At 44.6% G+C, this 19611-nt stretch overlaps 1 protein-coding gene across 1 annotated transcript in view; it reads right to left on the bottom strand.

The window, feature by feature from the left end:
* Positions 1–16553: 16553 nt before the first annotated feature.
* The window catches only part of TMPRSS5 (transmembrane serine protease 5), a 280905-nt gene continuing 277847 nt past the window's right edge, over positions 16554–19611 (bottom strand). The window contains exon 13 of the mRNA XM_069224378.1: positions 16554–18802. Coding sequence (XP_069080479.1) covers positions 18794–18802 — 9 coding nt within the window. The 3' untranslated portion in view covers positions 16554–18793. The remainder of the gene's footprint in view (positions 18803–19611) is intronic.

The raw sequence follows: 19611 nt of genomic DNA, 5'->3' as shown, positions 1-19611 counted from the left end.
CAAGGTATCACCCCTAATCAGCCAGGCTAGCTTGAATCCCGTGACACTGAGCACGGGACCCATGTCTGGGCATGCTCTGCCCACTTAGAGTGACAGAAGCAAAAAGAACAGATGGTGGGTGGAATGCTGAACAATGCAATCATTCACCCCCAGTCACAGACCTGGGTTTAATCCATCATTTTTTTGCTCACTACGCCACCCCAGTTTAGACCCAGCCATATGCAAATGAGTCTTGACCCTGCACCCCATGGAAACAGTCCAGCCTGAACCTCCAGGCCAGATCCTCCTTTTGTGTTGCAGTTGTCCTGAAGAGACCCTGGTAAAGATCGCCTTGGGTCGAAACATCGACATTTCTTATTGGGATTGTCTGTTACCCTAAACTAGGAAACTGTGCTCTACTAGCAATTAGCACCCCTACAGGAGCATGATCTGCACTGCGGAGAGGTATTGTGCCAGAAGGCATTTTTTTATCCTGAAGCGCCCTGGTAACGATTACATAGGGTTGAAATGTTGACAATTCTGACTGGGATAGACCACGTTAATGTTTTAAAAAAGAAAAATACATGACATCCAAAACATTTATATGTTTATCTCTGTTTAATTTTTCACACCACTGCACATTGAACACTGTGCTGTCTGCACTATTGTAATTGTATTTAATGGACTATATCTATGTTGAGAATGGCGTTGGTTTCTTTTACAGTCTGCTTAGGCACACATATTTTAGCTTAGCTTAGGCCTGCAGCCTGTGCCCTTTTAACTACATGTGTGCGCTGATTTCATTTATTCCGTTTTGTATCATTTTCAGTTAGCCTGCTTTCAGCTGGGATGTTTTTATTTCCTAATCAGCTGTAACTTTGTGATTTTGTGAAAGCTTTTTATTATTATTCTGTGCACAACATTTTGCCATGTACCCTGGTCCAAGGTTGACGAGTCTGAGTACCTAGTGAGACAGATCACAATTGTCACCACAAGAGCTTTCAACAGTTCAACATTTAGGCGCCTGCTTATGTCCGGCCTTTTCACAGAATGAAAATATGTTTTCTTTTAAAAACACTATGTAGGCCAAGGACAACAGGGAGGCCATTCCAGCCAGGATTTTGTCCATGCTGCATGCCATTTCATTGCTGACCTCTTCCCTGTCTCTACAGCCAACCCCCGGAGACGGTAGGCAGACGGCAGACCGATATCCTTCAGGTAATGGGGGTTGTTGCACCTCTCATGGACTAAGCACGGACGGATTGAGATATCACTGCTATGCTCTCCTTAGAAGTTAGGTGTTAGGTAGAATTCATCTATGTATGTTATTCCAATATGTTGGGACTGTTTATTTTCTTCTCGCTGGTCATCACCATTCTAATACTGTTATACCTCATTGCCCAATAGTTGCAGCTCATATATTTGATCATAGATTGCAGTTTTTTCAATAAATGTATTGAAAACCATCATGCATCTCTTTCTTTGCCTATGTGTGTGTAGGAGACCTTTTGATAACCACAGAAAGGGATGAGACTTGTCAACAACAACTTCCTCTGAGCGTTTATAGAGTGTCATGTTTCAAGCTGCCACAAATCACCTTCTCTTTCAGGTTTGGGTGAGGTGCTGCTAACTGCTGCTTCTCGCTGGTCATCACCATTCTAATACTGTTATACCTCATTGCCCAATAGTTGCAGCTCATATATTTGATCATAGATTGCAGTTTTTTCAATAAATGTATTGAAAACCATCATGCATCTCTTTCTTTGCCTATGTGTGTGTAGGAGACCTTTTGATAACCACAGAAAGGGATGAGACTTGTCAACAACAACTTCCTCTGAGCGTTTATAGAGTGTCATGTTTCAAGCTGCCACAAATCACCTTCTCTTTCAGGTTTGGGTGAGGTGCTGCTAACTAGCTGAAAGGATTGAGTCGACAGCTGCCAAGACTTTGTGGGATTGACTCAGTCACCCACAAACAGTGGTGCTGCTGCCCCTGATCCAGCAGTCTTATTCTAACAATGGGAGTCCTACGACATGGCACTTCTAATGTCACTAATTATTTGCCCTGAGTATCTCTGTCTCACACATAAAGTACCATTTTATGGAGACATCCTTGGTCTATGGGAAAATCCTTCTCTGCTGAATAGGAGGCACCTATCTAAACTGTAGGTTGTCAAGCTTGAACTTTAAAAGGATTATCCCATTGGTGTTCCTGACTTTGATACCTATTCCTTAATATGGCACAACCAGTAACCATTAGCGAGAACTGTAGACAACCTGTCACACAGTTTCTTTTAGCAAATGGCTGAACAAATGAGGGTGGGGATGTCACATTTGTAGTTGAAGCTGAAGATGCTTACAGAACAGAAATATTCTATTCAGGGTGCACCTTCCCGGAAATAAACACAAACACATTTCATATATACAAAATAGTAAAGGTACCATTACAGTACAGAATATACCACCATTTACCACCATTTAGAAATACCTCTAAATTATCAAGAACACCAAGATTGGTTCAATGGCACCCTTTCACATGTAATACAGCCTGTTAGGATATGCCCTTTAAGCAGTGATGGTCCAACATGGCCAACATTGTCCACATACACACCTCATCCCAATGTGCAAGCTCTGCCAACAGCAGAAGTATACATGCTATACAATGAGCTAGTAGCAATATATAGATGATTAATACAACTTGTAATAAGGACTTTGAACACCTCCCGAACGAGGGGTGCTCCTCCTATAAATCGATTGGCCATTACAGGGGTTAATCCACAAACTGTCCATTCAATAATGTGCTAGGTGCCCAATCATCTGGAAGCAGTGTTTCCCTGACCCCAAGACAAATAATTCTCACAATGTGCTTGCCATTTGGAATGGTTCCCTCAATAAAAGTCTGCACCACTTGGGGCACAGTCTTTGCTGCAACATATCCCACCACACATGGTACACCGACACTTGTGAAGTGTTGAAACAAATCCAAAATGAACATGGGGCTGCCCCAGCCATGGATTAGAGGATGAAACTGATTGGCATCTTTGACACAGTGTCCTCAATTTTAAGCAATATTAAAGGGGAAGCACCAGCCATCAGATCTGGGAGGTCCCTCAGTGGGATCAGGAGCGCGAGCTACCAAAGATTATTTCTGAAATTTATACTAGTATAGGTCAGAACAGTCTGGGGGCCAGACCAACTAAACCTCAACTTCAGAGAACCACCAATGAGGACGGTACTAAGCAAGCAAAGGAGGGCTCTAAAAAATCCTGGGATAAGCCAAAACAAAATGAAGATAGAAGACCACAAAGAGGAGATATGACACTGCCGGAGACCTCAGAAAAAAGATACAACCTTAGAAATAGAAATACTTTAAAAACACCACATAGATATCAATATACTGACAGTTGCCCATCTTGTTCCTTACACGACACACCAGATAAACAGATGGACAGAAGAGGATGGGCAGAACACTGTATCGACTATGTGAAACCAAAAAAAGGACTCACAATGCTCTTCAGAGACTTTCACAAAAAAGGAAGATACATTTCCACAGCCCATGCCCCAATTTAAAAAGAAAAAGGTGGCAGCAATTTCAATTAACAATGCCACTTTTACTGAGAACGTTGTTGAAGAATAGGACGTGGGCAGTGACTCTGCTAGACAGCGCAACAGAGGTCACGATATGTCACTAGAGTCTTACAGATCTTCTGGATGTGATACCGACTAATAACTTCCTTGAAGTTGAGTCAAGGGGCAGGTGTATCTCCCCACCCGACAGGGTCTATGGATTAAATATTCAAATTGAGGGACAAATTAAGCGCACTATCAAATTAATCTTCTGGAGAAGACTAACACTAAATTATGATATTTTGTTGGCACAAAAAGATTGTCCACCTGCACTGTATCGCAACCACGTAGGGTGGGATAGGGATTCCCCCCTACCATGTAATACCTATTAAATCTACTCCACAGATCCAACAATGTAACCCGTTAAAGATGAAGCTAAAGCACCTGTGAGAGAGATCCTCATGCAACCTGAGTACCAGAGAGTAATCAAGCCCTGTGTTTCTACAATGAGTAACCCATTATTCCCCCTAGCGAAACTTGACCATTCATATAGAATCGTCTTAGATTACACACACTTAAACATACACGCACATTTGCAATCCAAAATGCACAGAGCATAGCACTGATTTACAATAGAGTCTGAAAAAAATACACAACAACCTTGGACATTTCCAATAATTTTCTGCCAAAATCTAGCGCTTGAAAGCAGGGATCTAAGTGCCTTTAGCAGTTTATTGTCTCTCAGGGGTGCTTTTGTTCATTTTCCTAAGGGTATAAGAACAGCACTCGGGTATTTACTGCCCATGTAACATCAATATTACATGATATTGATTTTGAGGCGTTGACTTATGTTGATGACATTTACCTAACTGATGATGAAGGCAATGCACATTTGGCCTGGGTGGATTGCATCATTTTAGGATTTGGTACCCAAGGCTACAAATTTAGTTTTAAGAAAACCAACATTTTATTCCTAAGTGTCCTATTTACAGGATAGTTTTTATCTGATGAAGACAAAAGCCTAGCCTGGTACTTTCTCGAAAAGTGCATGCAACTTTGACCACCAAACACCATGAAGAAACTACAGCCCTTACTGTTTTTTTAAAAATTTTGGCAGAACATACATTCCAGATTATGCACAATGCATAAAACCACTTTATGATTTAAGACATCCAGACTTTTCAAGCAAACACTGGACATCAGAACATACACGCATACTTAGATATTTGCAACAAGACATGCTAGAAGCACAACACTTATACACAACAAACATGGTCATCAGAATAATTCCTGGTGCCATTGGGTTCACTTATATCACATTCAATGAGGGTGAAACAGTACCCATAGTTTACAAATAACATTTGTACTCCAATACAGAACAACATTTTGCCCCAAAAGAAAAAATACTGACTGCTGACAGATGGCTGTCAATAAGGAGAGGCCACTTACCCAAGGTAAACGCATTATTGTTGTTACCCTGGTGCTACCCCTCAAGGCGATTGCCAAAACTAGCACCCCAAACACAAAAGCAATACGTCCACGCTGGATTCAATGGGCAACCCCCCTGACTGCCACTGTCGATTATGTTTTCGACCCCAAACTACAGACCCAAGAATTCCACCAATATGAACTTGAGTACCCCGGGCACTCTAACAGCATGCCTCTTGATCATCACAGAATAATCATTTACACTGATGATTCAGCATAGCCAACCATAGGTACAAAACATCAGTACTCCGCTGCTTGAGCAGAAGTAAGCATAGTCATGAGGGATGGTACTTTCCACCCTAAACATACCTACAGGCAGACCCTATGGGGCTGCACTGCACAGCTTATCGTGGCACTAGAACATACACATCTTGAACACTCCACCTTGATTGTGTGTGATTCATATTACTGTGTCCAGTCCTACAATGATTACTTACACCATTGGCACCTGAATGGGATAAGAGATTCAAAAGGGATCACCATCAAACACAAAAACTTGTGTGGGGGGTAGCTGGTCTGAAGGGCCTGTTGGTGCATACAAATACATCTTCGTCAATGTAGGTTCATGTTCTAGATTCCTGTTGGTATGGCCACAACGATTGGCTGACTCCTGAACTGTTATTAGAGATTTGTAAGTCTTCTTCTGGATATATGCGGTTGCAACATTCCACTCAAACCAGGGCCTTGATTTTAGCCTCCTGGGCATTCTGGGACACCATGGCAATGATGGGTGTTCAACTCCATTATTCCTCACCGTATCAGCCTGAGGTAATTCTGTTGTGGAGAGGAAGAACCAATACTTAAAGCAATCCTTAACAGCAAGGGTATTACCTTCTGGTCGTAGTTGGCTTCATCACCTATATGGGGTCCACAAAGCACTAAGTAATGGTCCCACAAGATCCTTGTGAGGACACATCCCTTATGAGGTCTTGTTTGGGAAACCTATGTATGTCCCTGATCTTGATGGCCCTGGTCTGGTGGCGGCAGAAACACCATTTGTCAGAAGTGAACGTGTCACTGTTTTACAGGAAACACAAAAATTCTGCAATGAAAATTAATCTGCCTATGCTGCCACCTTGGGAATGAGGGATTTGCCAACAACATCAACCGGCTGGATTCCTGAAGGTGGGGATCTAATACGAGAGAAAATTGCTGAAAAGAAGGAATTTGGCCCGTCCTTTAGAGCACCAGTTCCAGTCCTGGGAATACACAGTACCAGAACTGTCATCATACCACCGCTGCCTGGTTTTATAGAAAACCACTTTGTTTTCATTGACAACATCAATTTGCACCATGTGGGTGATTCAGCACACTAGACCACGAGGATTCCTGCGTAATTCCCTCGCCTCCCTCACTACCCAATGGGATATAGCTCTTCAGGCACTCAACAATTGTTCTGCAAGTACCAATACTACAGTTATCTCTCCAAGCTTGGGGTGGGTGGAGAACGAGCTTCTGCTACTTCCTGTCACCAATTCACTGGCAAGAAGCTTCCAAACTATGGACATCTGCTATTTCAATTCAAAAGTGCTTTATTGCGGCTACAAGAGCCAAAAAAGCGCGAGCAGTAATAAATACAAATAAATGCACATAATCAAAATTACAGGTAAATATAATGATAAAAAGGGAGTAAAAGATAAGAGAAAAATGGAAAAAGTGAAATAAAAGTGGAATAAAAATGGAATAAAATAAAATGCGCTGCGCAGGATGTTGGGACAGTCTTATTTAGAGTCTTTATCCATAAGAGTTTTCCCTCTGACAAGCCAACTAGCTCCGAGGAATTTGGCGATGGCGATCACTAGCGTTGGCCTGGTGTCTGATCTGAGGATTCGCAGGGCTAGCGCAGAGCAGCGGACTCCCAGTAGTCTGCATGTCGGGGCCAGCCTTTCCTACGGGGGCGGTGTACGCGGGGCAAGCAAAAAAGAGGTGAGGGAGATTCTCGACTGGGGCTTTGCAGGCTGGGCATGCGGTTGATTCATTGTGTGACCAGCTACTGGTGAAAAGTCTTAATGGGAGTGTTCCAATGCGGAGCTGGAAGTACAGTTTCCTTTCCCTTGGGGCCGTGATTAGGTCCCAGAAAGCTTCGTACTTGCATGACTCTTTTAGGTTGGCAAAGTCACAAGATAGTGTAGTGTGCAGTGCAGCCCTCGTGTCTTCGTGGTTGGCCATTTGCCAGTATAGTTCCTTTAGTTTGCTTTTCGAGGGAAAGACTGACGTGGCTGGTGAGTTCCAGAGATCATCGAGCCCGAGTGAGTACAGTTGATCCTTGATGCATCGTAGCCAGGGGATTCTGTGAAGATGGTCGGCTTTTAGGATGACCTGTAGAGCTTCAGTGAAGATGTCGAGCTCCGGAGTGGTCCAGAGACGCTGCCAGTACAGCAGGGGTCGCAGGCGGGCTTTGTGACCAATCCAGGAGCCCTCCAGAGTAAACTTCCCTTTAAAAGATCTGTGGGGATTAAGCGTCATTAGTTTTGTTTTCGAGGCGTTGATTTCGAGTCCCTGTGATGAGCAGAAATGCTGAAGCACGCAAGGAGTTTCCTTAGACCACTAGGGGTCTTGGATATCAGAAGAGTGTCATCAGCAAGAAGTAAGACTGGGATTTTTTGTGTGCCAAGTGAGGGTGCGTCAGCCTGCAGTCTGAGGAGGGAGGGGACAATTTCATTGATATACAGGGAAAAGAGGGTCGGGGCAAGTACGCACCCTTGCCGCACACCCCAGGAAACGTGGATTCTATCAGTTAGTTGGCCCTTGTTGCCCCACCTGACTTGTGCGTAGTTGTCCTCGTGGAGTCGTATCAAAATGGCAAGAATGTGCTCCGGGATTCCCATCCGAGAGAGAGTGGCCCAAAGTTTGTTGCGAGGTACTAGGTCAAAAGCAGATTTGAGGTCCACAAAAGCTACATAAAGGCTGCCTTTACCAATGTACACTATTTTCCAATATAATAATAGGAATCTGAGAGCTTGGTCAGTGGTGGAAATCTTCTTTCGGAAACCGGCTTGGAGGGGGCTAAGGATATCGCGGTCAGTCATCCATACTTCGATCTTTCCTAGGAGGCAGTGGCAGAAGACTTTTTGGACACAGTCAATTAGGCTAATAGGTATATAGTTGCAGGGGAGTGATCTGTCGCCCTTTTTAAAGATTGGAATAACAATAGCCGCTTTCCAAGACTCGGGGATTGGCGCCCCAGATGCTATTGCGTTAGCTAGAATGGTGAGGTATCTTGACCAGGATGCTAGGTCTGTTGAGAACAGGTCTGCTGGGACGCAGTCTGATCCAGGGGCCCTGCCGCGTTTTAAGGTGCTTAGAGAGTAGGTTATATCGCTTTGGGAAAACAACAGGGGTGCTGCGGTGGTGGGTGCTAATGAGAGATTTAGGTGGGGGCCCGTATGAACAGGGATGGGGCTATCATGATCAGGGGAGTACAGACTACTAAAGTGAACTATCCAGTCTCTTGGGGCAATGTTGGTTGTGATGTCCAAACCACTAGTTTCTGGGCCTCGCGCTGACAGGGACCAGAACAGACTATGGTTCCTCTCGCGCACAACGTCGCTGAGTGCTGTCCACCATTTGTTATCTTGATCACGCTTGGCTACGCGTATTGCAGATTTATAGGACTTCCTAGCTACGCGGCTGGCGGTGGGGTCCTTGGATTTAATGGCTTGAACTAGGCGCTTGTTTAGGGACCGACACGTTTTGTTGAACCAGCGGTGCCTACCTATGGGTCGTTTGTCGTCGTGGGCTGGAGGTACTGAGAAGTGAGCTGCGATATCCCTAAAGCAGGAGGTGTGGATTGAGCTTATTTCCTGGTGGGGAATTGCAGAACCTGCCTCAAGGCCCATTAGTGTGGATTTTAGGGTGTTATTGGCAGCGTTGATGAGTGCGGGCCGAGCCACGACCTTGTCCCATTTTAAGTGTCTTTTATTGTTGGCCAGGCTAATGCCCTCGGGTGCTACAGCTGCGGAGTTGGACGTGGCTGGGAGATTACCTGGAGCTAATGTGTGGACAGAGAGAGGGTTGTGATCACTTTCAGTCCTTTCGATGATCGTCATGTCAATGACTAGAGGCCATAATCTTATATCGAATAGACAATAGTCGATTCTGCTGGTGTGGTTGGTTTTATTGTACGTATGACTGCCATTGGTGTCTGAATTGGTTCTGCCATTTAGCGCCCTGAGCCCAAACTCCATGGTCAGTGATTTGACCTGAATAGCGACCGGCGTCCATCTCTTGATGGGTGGGATTAACAGGGCGGGGATAGACCAGGCTTGATCTTCCTCGTGGGTGGACCTGAGATCATCCCAGTCAAGAGGTTCGAATGTGACGTTGAAGTCCCCAGCCACAATGGTTTTGTGATGGCGGGGATAATTTTGTAAGAGGGCTACGGGGGCGCAGAGGGTTTTGGAGACTTGACCCCCCCGACCCCTCTAGTGTAGATATTAAAGATGTTCACCACAGAGTCAGGCCCAAAGGATAGACGAATGCCTAACAGGTCGGGAGAGACAGTAGGTAGCTGTGATATATGGCAGCTAAGTGATGTTTTGATCCAGATGGTCAGATCCCCTGAGGGTCTGCCTCTCGTGCTGGCCACAGCGGGGATGTGGAAATTTGTGTAGCCTGTTCGGAAAAGTGGGACGAGTGACCATGTTTCTTGGAGGAGACATATGTCATGTTCGTCAATAAAGGAGGAGAAGGATGGCAAGGGAAGAATAGATTTCAAACCTGCCACGTTCCATGAAACAAGTCGTACCCCGGATTGTGGCTGAATTATCCTGTCTAAATGCCTGGGGTTTGTAAGGTTGGCTGTCGGGGGTTGGTCTGGCAGATGAGGTTGAGTGAACAGAGATGGGTTGATACCAATGTTTGCCCGTGAGGCTTGCGGTGGTTGGTGATGTTCCTCTGTTGGAACTGGCCTGGTCCTGATCCAGGAAGTGCTTACAGGCCTAGGCAGCAGCACTTGGTTTGGTGGGCAATGTGCCTGCAAGATGGAAGGAGCATCGTTGTCGTGATTGTTCAGTGGGCCGGAAGTGGTCTTAGTATCATGGGTAGGGGAGAGAATACATGGACAAGCAGTGGTGGGGTGAAAGGAGGATCTGGGGGTGGTAGATGTTAGAAGGGTGCGAGGTTTGCCTGCATAGAATTTAGGTGAGGCTGTGAGTCAATCATATTTACCAAGAGAGGATAGTTTTTCTGTTGGGAGGTAACTCAAGCACTCCTCGTAGAGCGTGGGTGGCCTGGGGTGTTTAAACTGGATGCATGAGTGTGCTGGTGGGCTTGTTCTTGCGTCTAGGGCCACCAGATTGTTCACCATAGTCCTGTTCTTGAGTGTCAGTTTTAGGATATCAAAGTGAGTTCCCGGGTCTGGCCGTCGTACTACGTTAATTATGTCCTCTCGTATTATGGATCGGCAGCCTCTAACATGGCGAATCCAATGGATTGCCTTGTTTTTGATGGAGTCTGCCCCTTCCCTGCGTGTCAATGTGGTTAACTTGGGAACGTTAACCATTAGGACTATACAGGGAGTGCAGAATTATTAGGCAAGTTGTATTTTTGAGGATTAATTTTATTATTGAACAACAACCATGTTCTCAATGAACCCAAAAAACTCTTTAATATCAAAGCTGAATATTTTTGGAAGTAGTTTTTAGTCTGTTTTTAGTTTTAGCTATGTTAGGGGGATATCTGTGTGTGCAGGTGACTAATACTGTGCATAATTATTAGGCAACTTAACAAAAAAAAAAAATATACCCATTTCAATTATTTATTATTACCAGTGAAACCAATATAACATCTCAACATTCACAAATATACATTTCTGACATTCAAAAACAAATCAGTGACCAATATAGCCACCTTTCTTTGCAAGGACACTCAAAAGCCTGCCATCCATGGATTCTGTCAGTGTTTTGATCTGTTCACCATCAACATTGCGTGCAGCAGCAACCACAGCCTCCCAGACACTGTTCAGAGAGGTGTACTGTTTTCCCTCCTTGTAAATCTCACATTTGATGATGGACCACAGGTTCTCAATGGGGTTCAGATCAGGTGAACAAGGAGGCCATGTCATTAGATTTCCTTCTTTTATACCCTTTCTTGCCAGCCACGCTGTGGAGTACTTGGACGCGTGTGATGGAGCATTGTCCTGCATGAAAATCATGTTTTTCTTGAAGGATGCAGACTTCTTCCTGTACCACTGCTTGAAGAAGGTGTCTTCCAGGAACTGGCAGTAGGACTGGGAGTTGAGCTTGACTCCATCCTCAACCCGAAAAGGCCCCACAAGCTCATCTTTGATGATACCAGCCCAAACCAGTACTCCACCTCCACCTTGCTGGCGTCTGAGTCGGACTGGAGCTCTCTGCCCTTTACCAATCCAGCCACGGGCCCATCCATCTGGCCCATCAAGACTCACTCTCATTTCATCAGTCCATAAAACCTTAGAAAAATCAGTCTTGAGATATTTATTGGCCCAGTCTTGACGTTTCAGCTTGTGTGTCTTGTTCAGTGGTGGTCGTCTTTCAGCCTTTCTTACCTTGGCCATGTCTCTGAGTATTGCACACCTTGTGCTTTTGGGCACTCCAGTGATGTTGCAGCTCTGAAATATGGCCAAACTGGTGGCAAGTGGCATCGTGGCAGCTGCACGCTTGACTTTTCTCAGTTCATGGGCAGTTATTTTGCGCCTTGGTTTTTCCACACGCTTCTTGCAACCCTGTTGACTATTTTGAATGAAACGCTTGATTGTTCGATGATCACGCTTCAGAAGCTTTGCAATTTTAAGAGTGCTGCATCCCTCTGCAAGATATCTCACTATTTTGGACTTTTCTGAGCCTGTCAAGTCCTTCTTTTGACCCATTTTGCCAAAGGAAAGGAAGTTGCCTAATAATTATGCACACCTGATATAGGGTGTTGATGTCATTAGACCACACCCCTTCTCATTACAGAGATGCACATCACCTAATATGCTTAATTGGTAGTAGGCTTTCGAGCCTATACAGCTTGGAGTAAGACAACATGCATAAAGAGGATGATGTGGTCAAAATACTCATTTGCCTAATAATTCTGCACTCCCTGTATTACCTAGATGGGACTGATCAGTGGCAGGTTGTGCAGAGTATTTTGAGGCAGTGTTGCTCATGGGTTTGGGTGTTTTATGATAGATGTCTAGTGAGTTTCCTATGCCTGAGTTGTGGAAAAGGGGTGTCTGGTAAGAGTTCATGGTCTTTTCTCCGGTAGGGTGAGGGCCGGCGTGGCTAGAAGCTGAGGAGTTGGGCGGATTTGTTATGATGCCTGATAGGGTTGGGTTTTGGGCAAGGTTAGTGGTGGTCGTGTTATTTGCGTGGGTTAGCTGTTTTACTATTGCGATTAAGGAGTTAACCATATGCTTGAGTTCTGTGACTTCCTTCCTTAGGACTTGTATGCATTCAATATGCTGTGGGGTTACATGAGGAAAATGCATATTGGTTGCTGCTGGCCCATCTGCCAGGGTGTCTGGGGTGATGTCGTCGTGTGATTCAGGGATATTGGTTAAGGGATCGAAACGGTTGCTGAGCTGGATGGAATTGTTGGTGGCAAGTGGTAGGTCTTCTACTAGAGAGGGGGCGGTATGGGTGATAACGTTCCTACTTTCGACCAGCCCTGTAGTGTCAGTGACTTGTTGCCCACGTTTCACGAAAATCTCGGCGATTTTCAAGGGACCATCCTTCCTGTTAATTGAAGTGGGCCCCTCCCCAGTTTCAATAGAAATAGTACCCTGGGGACTAGTTAGTATTCCATTGCATTCGCCCAGGAGAGAGTCAATTCTATCCATGACGCAGTTGCTAGCTGCTTGCTTATGCCTTTTTCGCTTGGCTTTTAGCACTGCCCCGGCCCCTGCCTCTATTGCTTTCCTTTTGCCCATCTGGTGTTGCTGTAGGTGCAAGGTTGAACGATAAGGTGTCAGATTTAGTGGAGCAGCTGACTGGGGACACAGAGTTGGCTATAGCAAATGGGACTAAGTCCAATGTGGCCTTCTTGGGTGATAGATGTCAGGGGGGTGGCCCAGCCCGGCCTCTGCCGGCCGCTGACGGGCGCAGGACGGGCCCGCCCTTGGCCCGGGCGCAGCCCGCGCGCGTCCCGCGCTGCGGGAGCGCAATACTGTTTTTAAAGGGCTCCTGCCCCTCCCACGGCTTCACAGCGCTTCCCGCGACGGCGGGAGCGCGATACTGGTATTAAAGGGCTCCTGCCCCTCTAACGGCTTCACAGCGCTTCCCGCGACGGCGGAAGCGCGATACTGTTTTTAAAGGGCTCCTGCCCCTCCCACGGCTTCACAGCGCTTCCCGCAACGGCGGGAGCGCGATACTGGTATTAAAGGGCTCCTGCCCCTCTAACGGCTTCACAGCGCTTCCCGCGACGGCGGGAGCGCGATACTGTTTTTAAAGGGCTCCTGCCCCTCCCACGGCTTCACAGCGCTTCCCGCGACGGCGGGAGTGCGATACTGGTATTAAAGGGCTCCTGCCCCTCTAACGGCTTCACAGCGCTTCCCGCGACGGCGGGAGCGCGATACTGTTTTTAAAGGGCTCCTGCCCCTCCCACGGCTTCACAGCGCTTCCCGCGACGGCGGGAGCGCGATACTGGTATTAAAGGGCTCCTGCCCCTCTAACGGCTTCAAAGCGCTTCCCGCGACGGCGGGAGCACTATACTGTTTTTAAAAGGCTCCTGCCCCTCCCGCGGCTTTACATCGCTTCCCGCGACGGCGGGAGCGCGATACTGTTTTTAAAAGGCTCCTGCCCCTCCCACGGCTTCACATCGCTTCCCGCGACGGCTGGAGCGCGATACTGGTATTAAAGGGCTCCTGCCCCTCTAACGGCTTCACATCGCTTCCCGCGACGGCGGGAGCGCGATACTGTTTTTAAAGGGCTCCTGCCCCTCCCACGGCTTCACAGCGCTTCCCGCGACGGCGGGAGCGCGATACTGGTATTAAAGGGCTCCTGCCCCTCTAACGGCTTCACAGCGCTTCCCGCGACGGCGGGAGCGCGATACTGTTTTTAAAGGGCTCCTGCCCCTCCCACGGCTTCACAGCGCTTCCCGCGACGGCGGGAGCGCGATACTGGTATTAAAGGGCTCCTGCCCCTCTAACGGCTTCACATCGGTTCCCGCGACGGCGGGAGCGCGATACTGTTTTTAAAGGGCTCCTGCCCCTCCCACGGCTTCACAGCGCTTCCCGCGACGGCGGGAGCGCGATACTGGTATTAAAGGGCTCCTGCCCCTCTAACGGCTTCAAAGCGCTTCCCGCGACGGCGGGAGCGCGATACTGTTTTTAAAAGGCTCCTGCCCCTCCCACGGCTTTACAGCGCTTCCCGCGACGGCGGGAGCGCGATACTGGTATTAAAGGGCTCCTGCCCCTCTAACGGCTTCACAGTGCTTCCCGCGACGGCGGGAGCGCGATACTGTTTTTATTGGGCTCCTGCCCCTCCCACGGCTTCACAGCGCTTCCCGCGACGGCTGGAGCGCGATACTGGTATTAAAGGGCTCCTGCCCCTCTAAGGGCTTCACAGCGCTTCCAGCGACAGCGGGAGCGCGATACTGTTTTTAAAGAGCTCCTGCCCCTCCCACGGCTTCACAGCGCTTCCCGCGACGGCGGGAGCGCGATACTCTTATTAAAGGGCTCCTGCCCCTCTAACGGCTTCACAGCGCTTCCCGCGACGGCGGGAGCGCGATACTGTTTTTAAAAGGCTCCTGCCCCTCCCACGGCTTCACAGCGCTTCCCATTTCATTTCAACACAGACAACATCGTTTATTATGAACCACCGCCATTGGGTCCATCTACCAGTTCTACACTGGCTCTGGTCCCTGCTCAAACAGCTTCTGGTTATTTTGTTGACAGACATCTTTTCTTCAAATTCTTCTGCATCTGCTACAGCACCTGATTCAGCAACATGTAAGCTATACAACTGGCTTAAAAACAATTATTTGGTTAGTCCATGGTATTATCTATGGATAACACTGATTTTGCTTGCTTTTCTGCTTTGGATTTGTTTTGTCATCATTTTCTTTCTGCTGATAACTGGTCATTATCTTCCTGAACACTCTGCTGCTGAACTGGTAGATGAGGTTTGGACACCTTACCTTTCTTCTCATAAGGTCAGGAGAGACTTGTGCCTTGTGAACATTTAAGCTGTTCTGATCCCTGATGGTATTGTGTGGCATGAGGTACCATAAGATGTATTTGATCCTACTGAGGTCACTCAATTTCCATGCATTTTTAACATTTCTATGAATTATGTTATTAGACCTGAGGTTGTTTCTGATCATTGGGATGTTAAAACAGTTGATTTTATGCTTTCAGAACTTGAATATGATACTGTCTTTGAAAGTGAAGATGTATGTGTGAATACAGAGAATTATGGGAAAATGTTTGGTTACCACCATTATAGACATCACTGTCTGCACCGTGCTGGTACACCAAGATCTGTTTTTAATTGCAGACAATGGGAGCATTGTCTGACTCCTCCAGTGGAGAGTTCCGAAACGTATACAGAAATGTTTGCATATTTTTGGGCATGATGCTAAAAATGCAGAGTCATATTACTTTAAAATACCTCCTTCTAAAGTGAAGAAAATATTGCCAAGCAACAGAAAATTGATATATTCAGAATCCTTCGTTTCCCGGCTGGCCACTGTTGAGGGCTATGAATTCTGGAAAAACTCTGTTGAGTTAAAGAGAACAAGTAATATTTCTGAATTACACCATTCAACAAACAACATGCCTGGGGTTAGCAAAAATAAACTAACTTCATGCACCCAGTATCCCGTCACCAGGAAAACTTTGCAGTTGTCAAAAATGTTTAAACACCAGTAAAGACCAGCTTAACTTTTGGGTTCAGAATGATACCCTTAATTCCTTACTTTCATGTCCTGGTGGGTGGTTATTATGGCCAGTGGGCACAAATGGTTGTCAGGCACATTTTGTTAATTCCACACAGAGTTTCAGAGCAAATTGACCGGACCCTCGCTACGTCACAGTTCAAAATTAATGTATCATTACTACATATAGTGTGGGTAAACTTTGCAAACAGTGGTTACAGAAGAAGTTGACATACAAGATTTCTTGCTGGGTCCTAGATCACCATGCTCAAAGTGTTTTCTATATGGCATATATAATGAAATTTGGAAGCTTTCACAAATGGAAGCTGCTGCATACTTAAGACAGTTTGACAAAGGAAACAGGGAGAAGGTGTTAGTCGTTGTTGATAATGGTATGAACACATTATCCAACCATATTTAAACGCTAAATAATATTGTGTCATCTGCAATAGACATCATTCAAAATTATATGTTGTTCTTACATTGTGGACAGAGTCATCTTAGGTCCATCATGGGGCTGGGTTGGACACTGCAGGATCTTAAAAGTGCCAGTGTGCCTTGGCAGCTTGTTAATTCTACTGACTTATTTGCTTATTTGGGCTTTCGGCTGTACAGTAAAATGATCCTGGCAGTGGTTCACCTCATTTTAACATATTTATCAATTTTGTGAATTGATCATCAACATTACTTCATTTTTTTATTGTACAGTCCTCTGTCGGAAATGCATACACAGTGTGTTGCCTACTTCTTGTTTAATTTGAATGTATTAATGATGATGACTGTATGAATTGTTATACATTGATATTGTCAATAGGGATTATGATTTTTTCACAAGCTTTTAGGAATTATACAGTTTGACTTGAATTCTTGACTTGAATAGTGGTACCTTTGAAGAATTCAGGTTTTGTAGGCTTTTTGTAAACCATAAACGCATAAAACTAAAAATAAATATGTTACACAGGCAGTTGAAAAACAATTGGGCATTTGCAAAATGTATAAATTATTAAAACATAGGTGCTGAGATTGGTGAACTGTACAATGCATCTTGAAGTATGTCACACATTGCCAGTTTGTGTGGTTCATAGCTTGCACAGTGTAAATCCACTTTAATATTGTGACACAATGCTCAACGTAGCAGCAGTATGTGATAGATTACAATGGGAAATATCTTGAAGAGCCAGCTAAATTATAGGCACTATTTTGATCTATATACTATCTACATTGTGTCAACTACATTATCAGAATTTCCCCACTAACGACCCTAAAAAAGAGTTTAGGGATGGAGACTGTCGGAACCAAATTTGAATGTAAGTTAATTGAGTGTTGGATAGCGTTTTATTTGCAAAAGAATAAAGGCAAACATTTTCCTCAGAAGCCAGTGGCTGTTGCGACCAAATGTCAGTGGTGAAGAATACTAAGGCTGTGTAGTCTTGATTTCACCTCATGCCTTTTGCACCCACCACCAGACACCCTTTCAACTTCACCTCTATCTTTCAAGTTCTTTTTCATCCCTGCTTTCTTTGTCAGTGTTTCAAGTCCTTCTGGTCCTCTTCCCCCCCCCCCCCTTTTATGTTTTTTCTTTCTTGCTCTGGCTAAAAGTCGGGTAAATAAAGTGCCGGTATGGAAACATAAGTGGCAGTGGGCACTGCCTGCAACCACTAGCTCAAATTTAAAAGTGTCTTTGTGTAGTTACTCTATATTGTATGTTGGCTGAGAGACACTAGTATTTGGAGCAGTAGCATTGGTAAAGGACCGTGCATGGAGATCTTAGACTTAAGAGGGAAGTATAATTTGATTGGTTATGGAACACACGTAGGAATTGTTTGTGTACAACGTTTTTTTCATTGTTTATTCGCCTGTATTATCTAATTTTCTGATACCACTTTAGTTCAGAAGAGTTTATTGATTGGTTTTAATTAGTAGCCTTGGTTATGAGGCACACTCACTTGTAAGTGGAAAGTAATATTCTGCCATAAAGCAGATGTGTAAGTACATATGGAGTACAAAGTCTCACAAGTATGCTTTCAGCACTTTGAATCATGCCTGATTAATTGATTAACAACTTTAAAATATGAATCTACAAACCTGAAAAATTCTATAATACGGCAATGAACCCTAGCATAAGTCTATTTTTTATGGTGATAGCATTTGAAATAATCTCATATCACCATCAACTATAACTTATTGTACATTATTTTAAAAATTACATTAGTTTGACAGGTGCCTGACTTTAGATCCACACAATTTTCAAACATGTAACCGATGCACCTCTGACTGAGCCAGGTAGAAAGAATGCCAATGTAGATGGCAGTATCTCTATTGTCCTACATCATGGCACATACCCAAATGAAAGCCAGAAAAGGGCGTCCTGGGATTTGTAATAGAGAATTCATCTTTGTCTACCGCTGTTTGAGTACAATCCACCAACGCACGGAACCTTTGCACAGAAGGGACATTCATTCTTTGATTGTGGTTTCTGGTGAAGTCGTCAACTTCCTACTTCAAATTGGACTGGACTTCTTCCATCTTTAGGCCTTGTCATGGAGGCCTTAGTTCAATTTCAAATACATGATTCGCTGTTGGATTCGATAAGCAAAGTGCTCGCTTACATCTACTCCATTTACACATGTGCATTACAACCAGCAGATTAGAGGGCCATGTGACCCAATGTCCATAATAATTTGCGGAAGAAGGCTTAAAGTCACGATTCTCCCCTTTATGTTTTTAATACCTGAGGTTCACTGGTAGACTTAGATGCATCTGAACAAAGATGGGGTTGAAGATTGTCCTCTACAGCCATGCTAACAGTATTCCTTTAGCTAGTCCCTCTCAAAGATGGCTTTCTTGTTTGTTTGGTTGCTTTTACAAACCAATAGGCACACCATGGTCATCCACCATCTAGGGCTGTGCTCTTCATTCATCTCTTAATTGTTCTGTGGAAAAACACAAAGAAACATAGCTAGTAGTGATATAATTGAAACTTAATGTCCAGAAGGGTACAAACGTACTTAAGACATGTATAAATAATATTCTTTAGATTATTAGGTTTTCATCTTATACTGATTTTATCAGAAAGGCACAAAGGTATGGAATGTGATCTGTCTAATAATGTTTTAGGAAGTCTACAAAAGGAAGCACATTTCTGCATTTTAACCAGCTGACAGTCACTGATTAGTAAATCAAAACATCATACACCATTAAGCAATCACATATGCAGAGCTGTGTAGGGCAATGTTATTGCCCTTTCTGACACATGTCTGAAAGGTTGATATTTTAGCTTTGAATAGGAATAGAAAAATACAAAGAGCATCTCTGAATTCAGATATTTGTCATCTCAAATGCAAAAGATAATATTTATTACGAAGTAAGGAACAACTTAATGAAAGGCAATTCAACTTCTGGAAAACATTTGTTTTTTAACCAAGTTCACAGATTTTTCTGGTTTAATCATTATTTTTGTAGGTTGTTTTGGACCTCAATTACAAGAGTGTTTTCTTATGAACAGAATAATGTTTAAAGCACAAAGTACCCTTTGATGTTTGGAAACTGAATATTTCTCTCTGTTCTCATGACAAGAGCACACAGTTCTCCTTTTTTATTGGCTCAATGAACTAGTCTAAACTGAGATGTCTTAAAGAGATAGGATCTATAAATTGCAGCGCACAAATACTTCTTAATATACCAGCTATTGGTATTTTACCTTTTTTGAAGCAGACTGCCATATATTGAACATATATTTCCA

The sequence above is a fragment of the Pleurodeles waltl genome, chromosome 3_1 (assembly GCF_031143425.1).
Source record: "Pleurodeles waltl isolate 20211129_DDA chromosome 3_1, aPleWal1.hap1.20221129, whole genome shotgun sequence".
Classification (NCBI taxonomy): domain Eukaryota; kingdom Metazoa; phylum Chordata; class Amphibia; order Caudata; family Salamandridae; genus Pleurodeles; species Pleurodeles waltl.
Note: the sequence above shows the minus strand (reverse complement) of the source record. Positions and strands in the feature narration are given on the sequence as shown.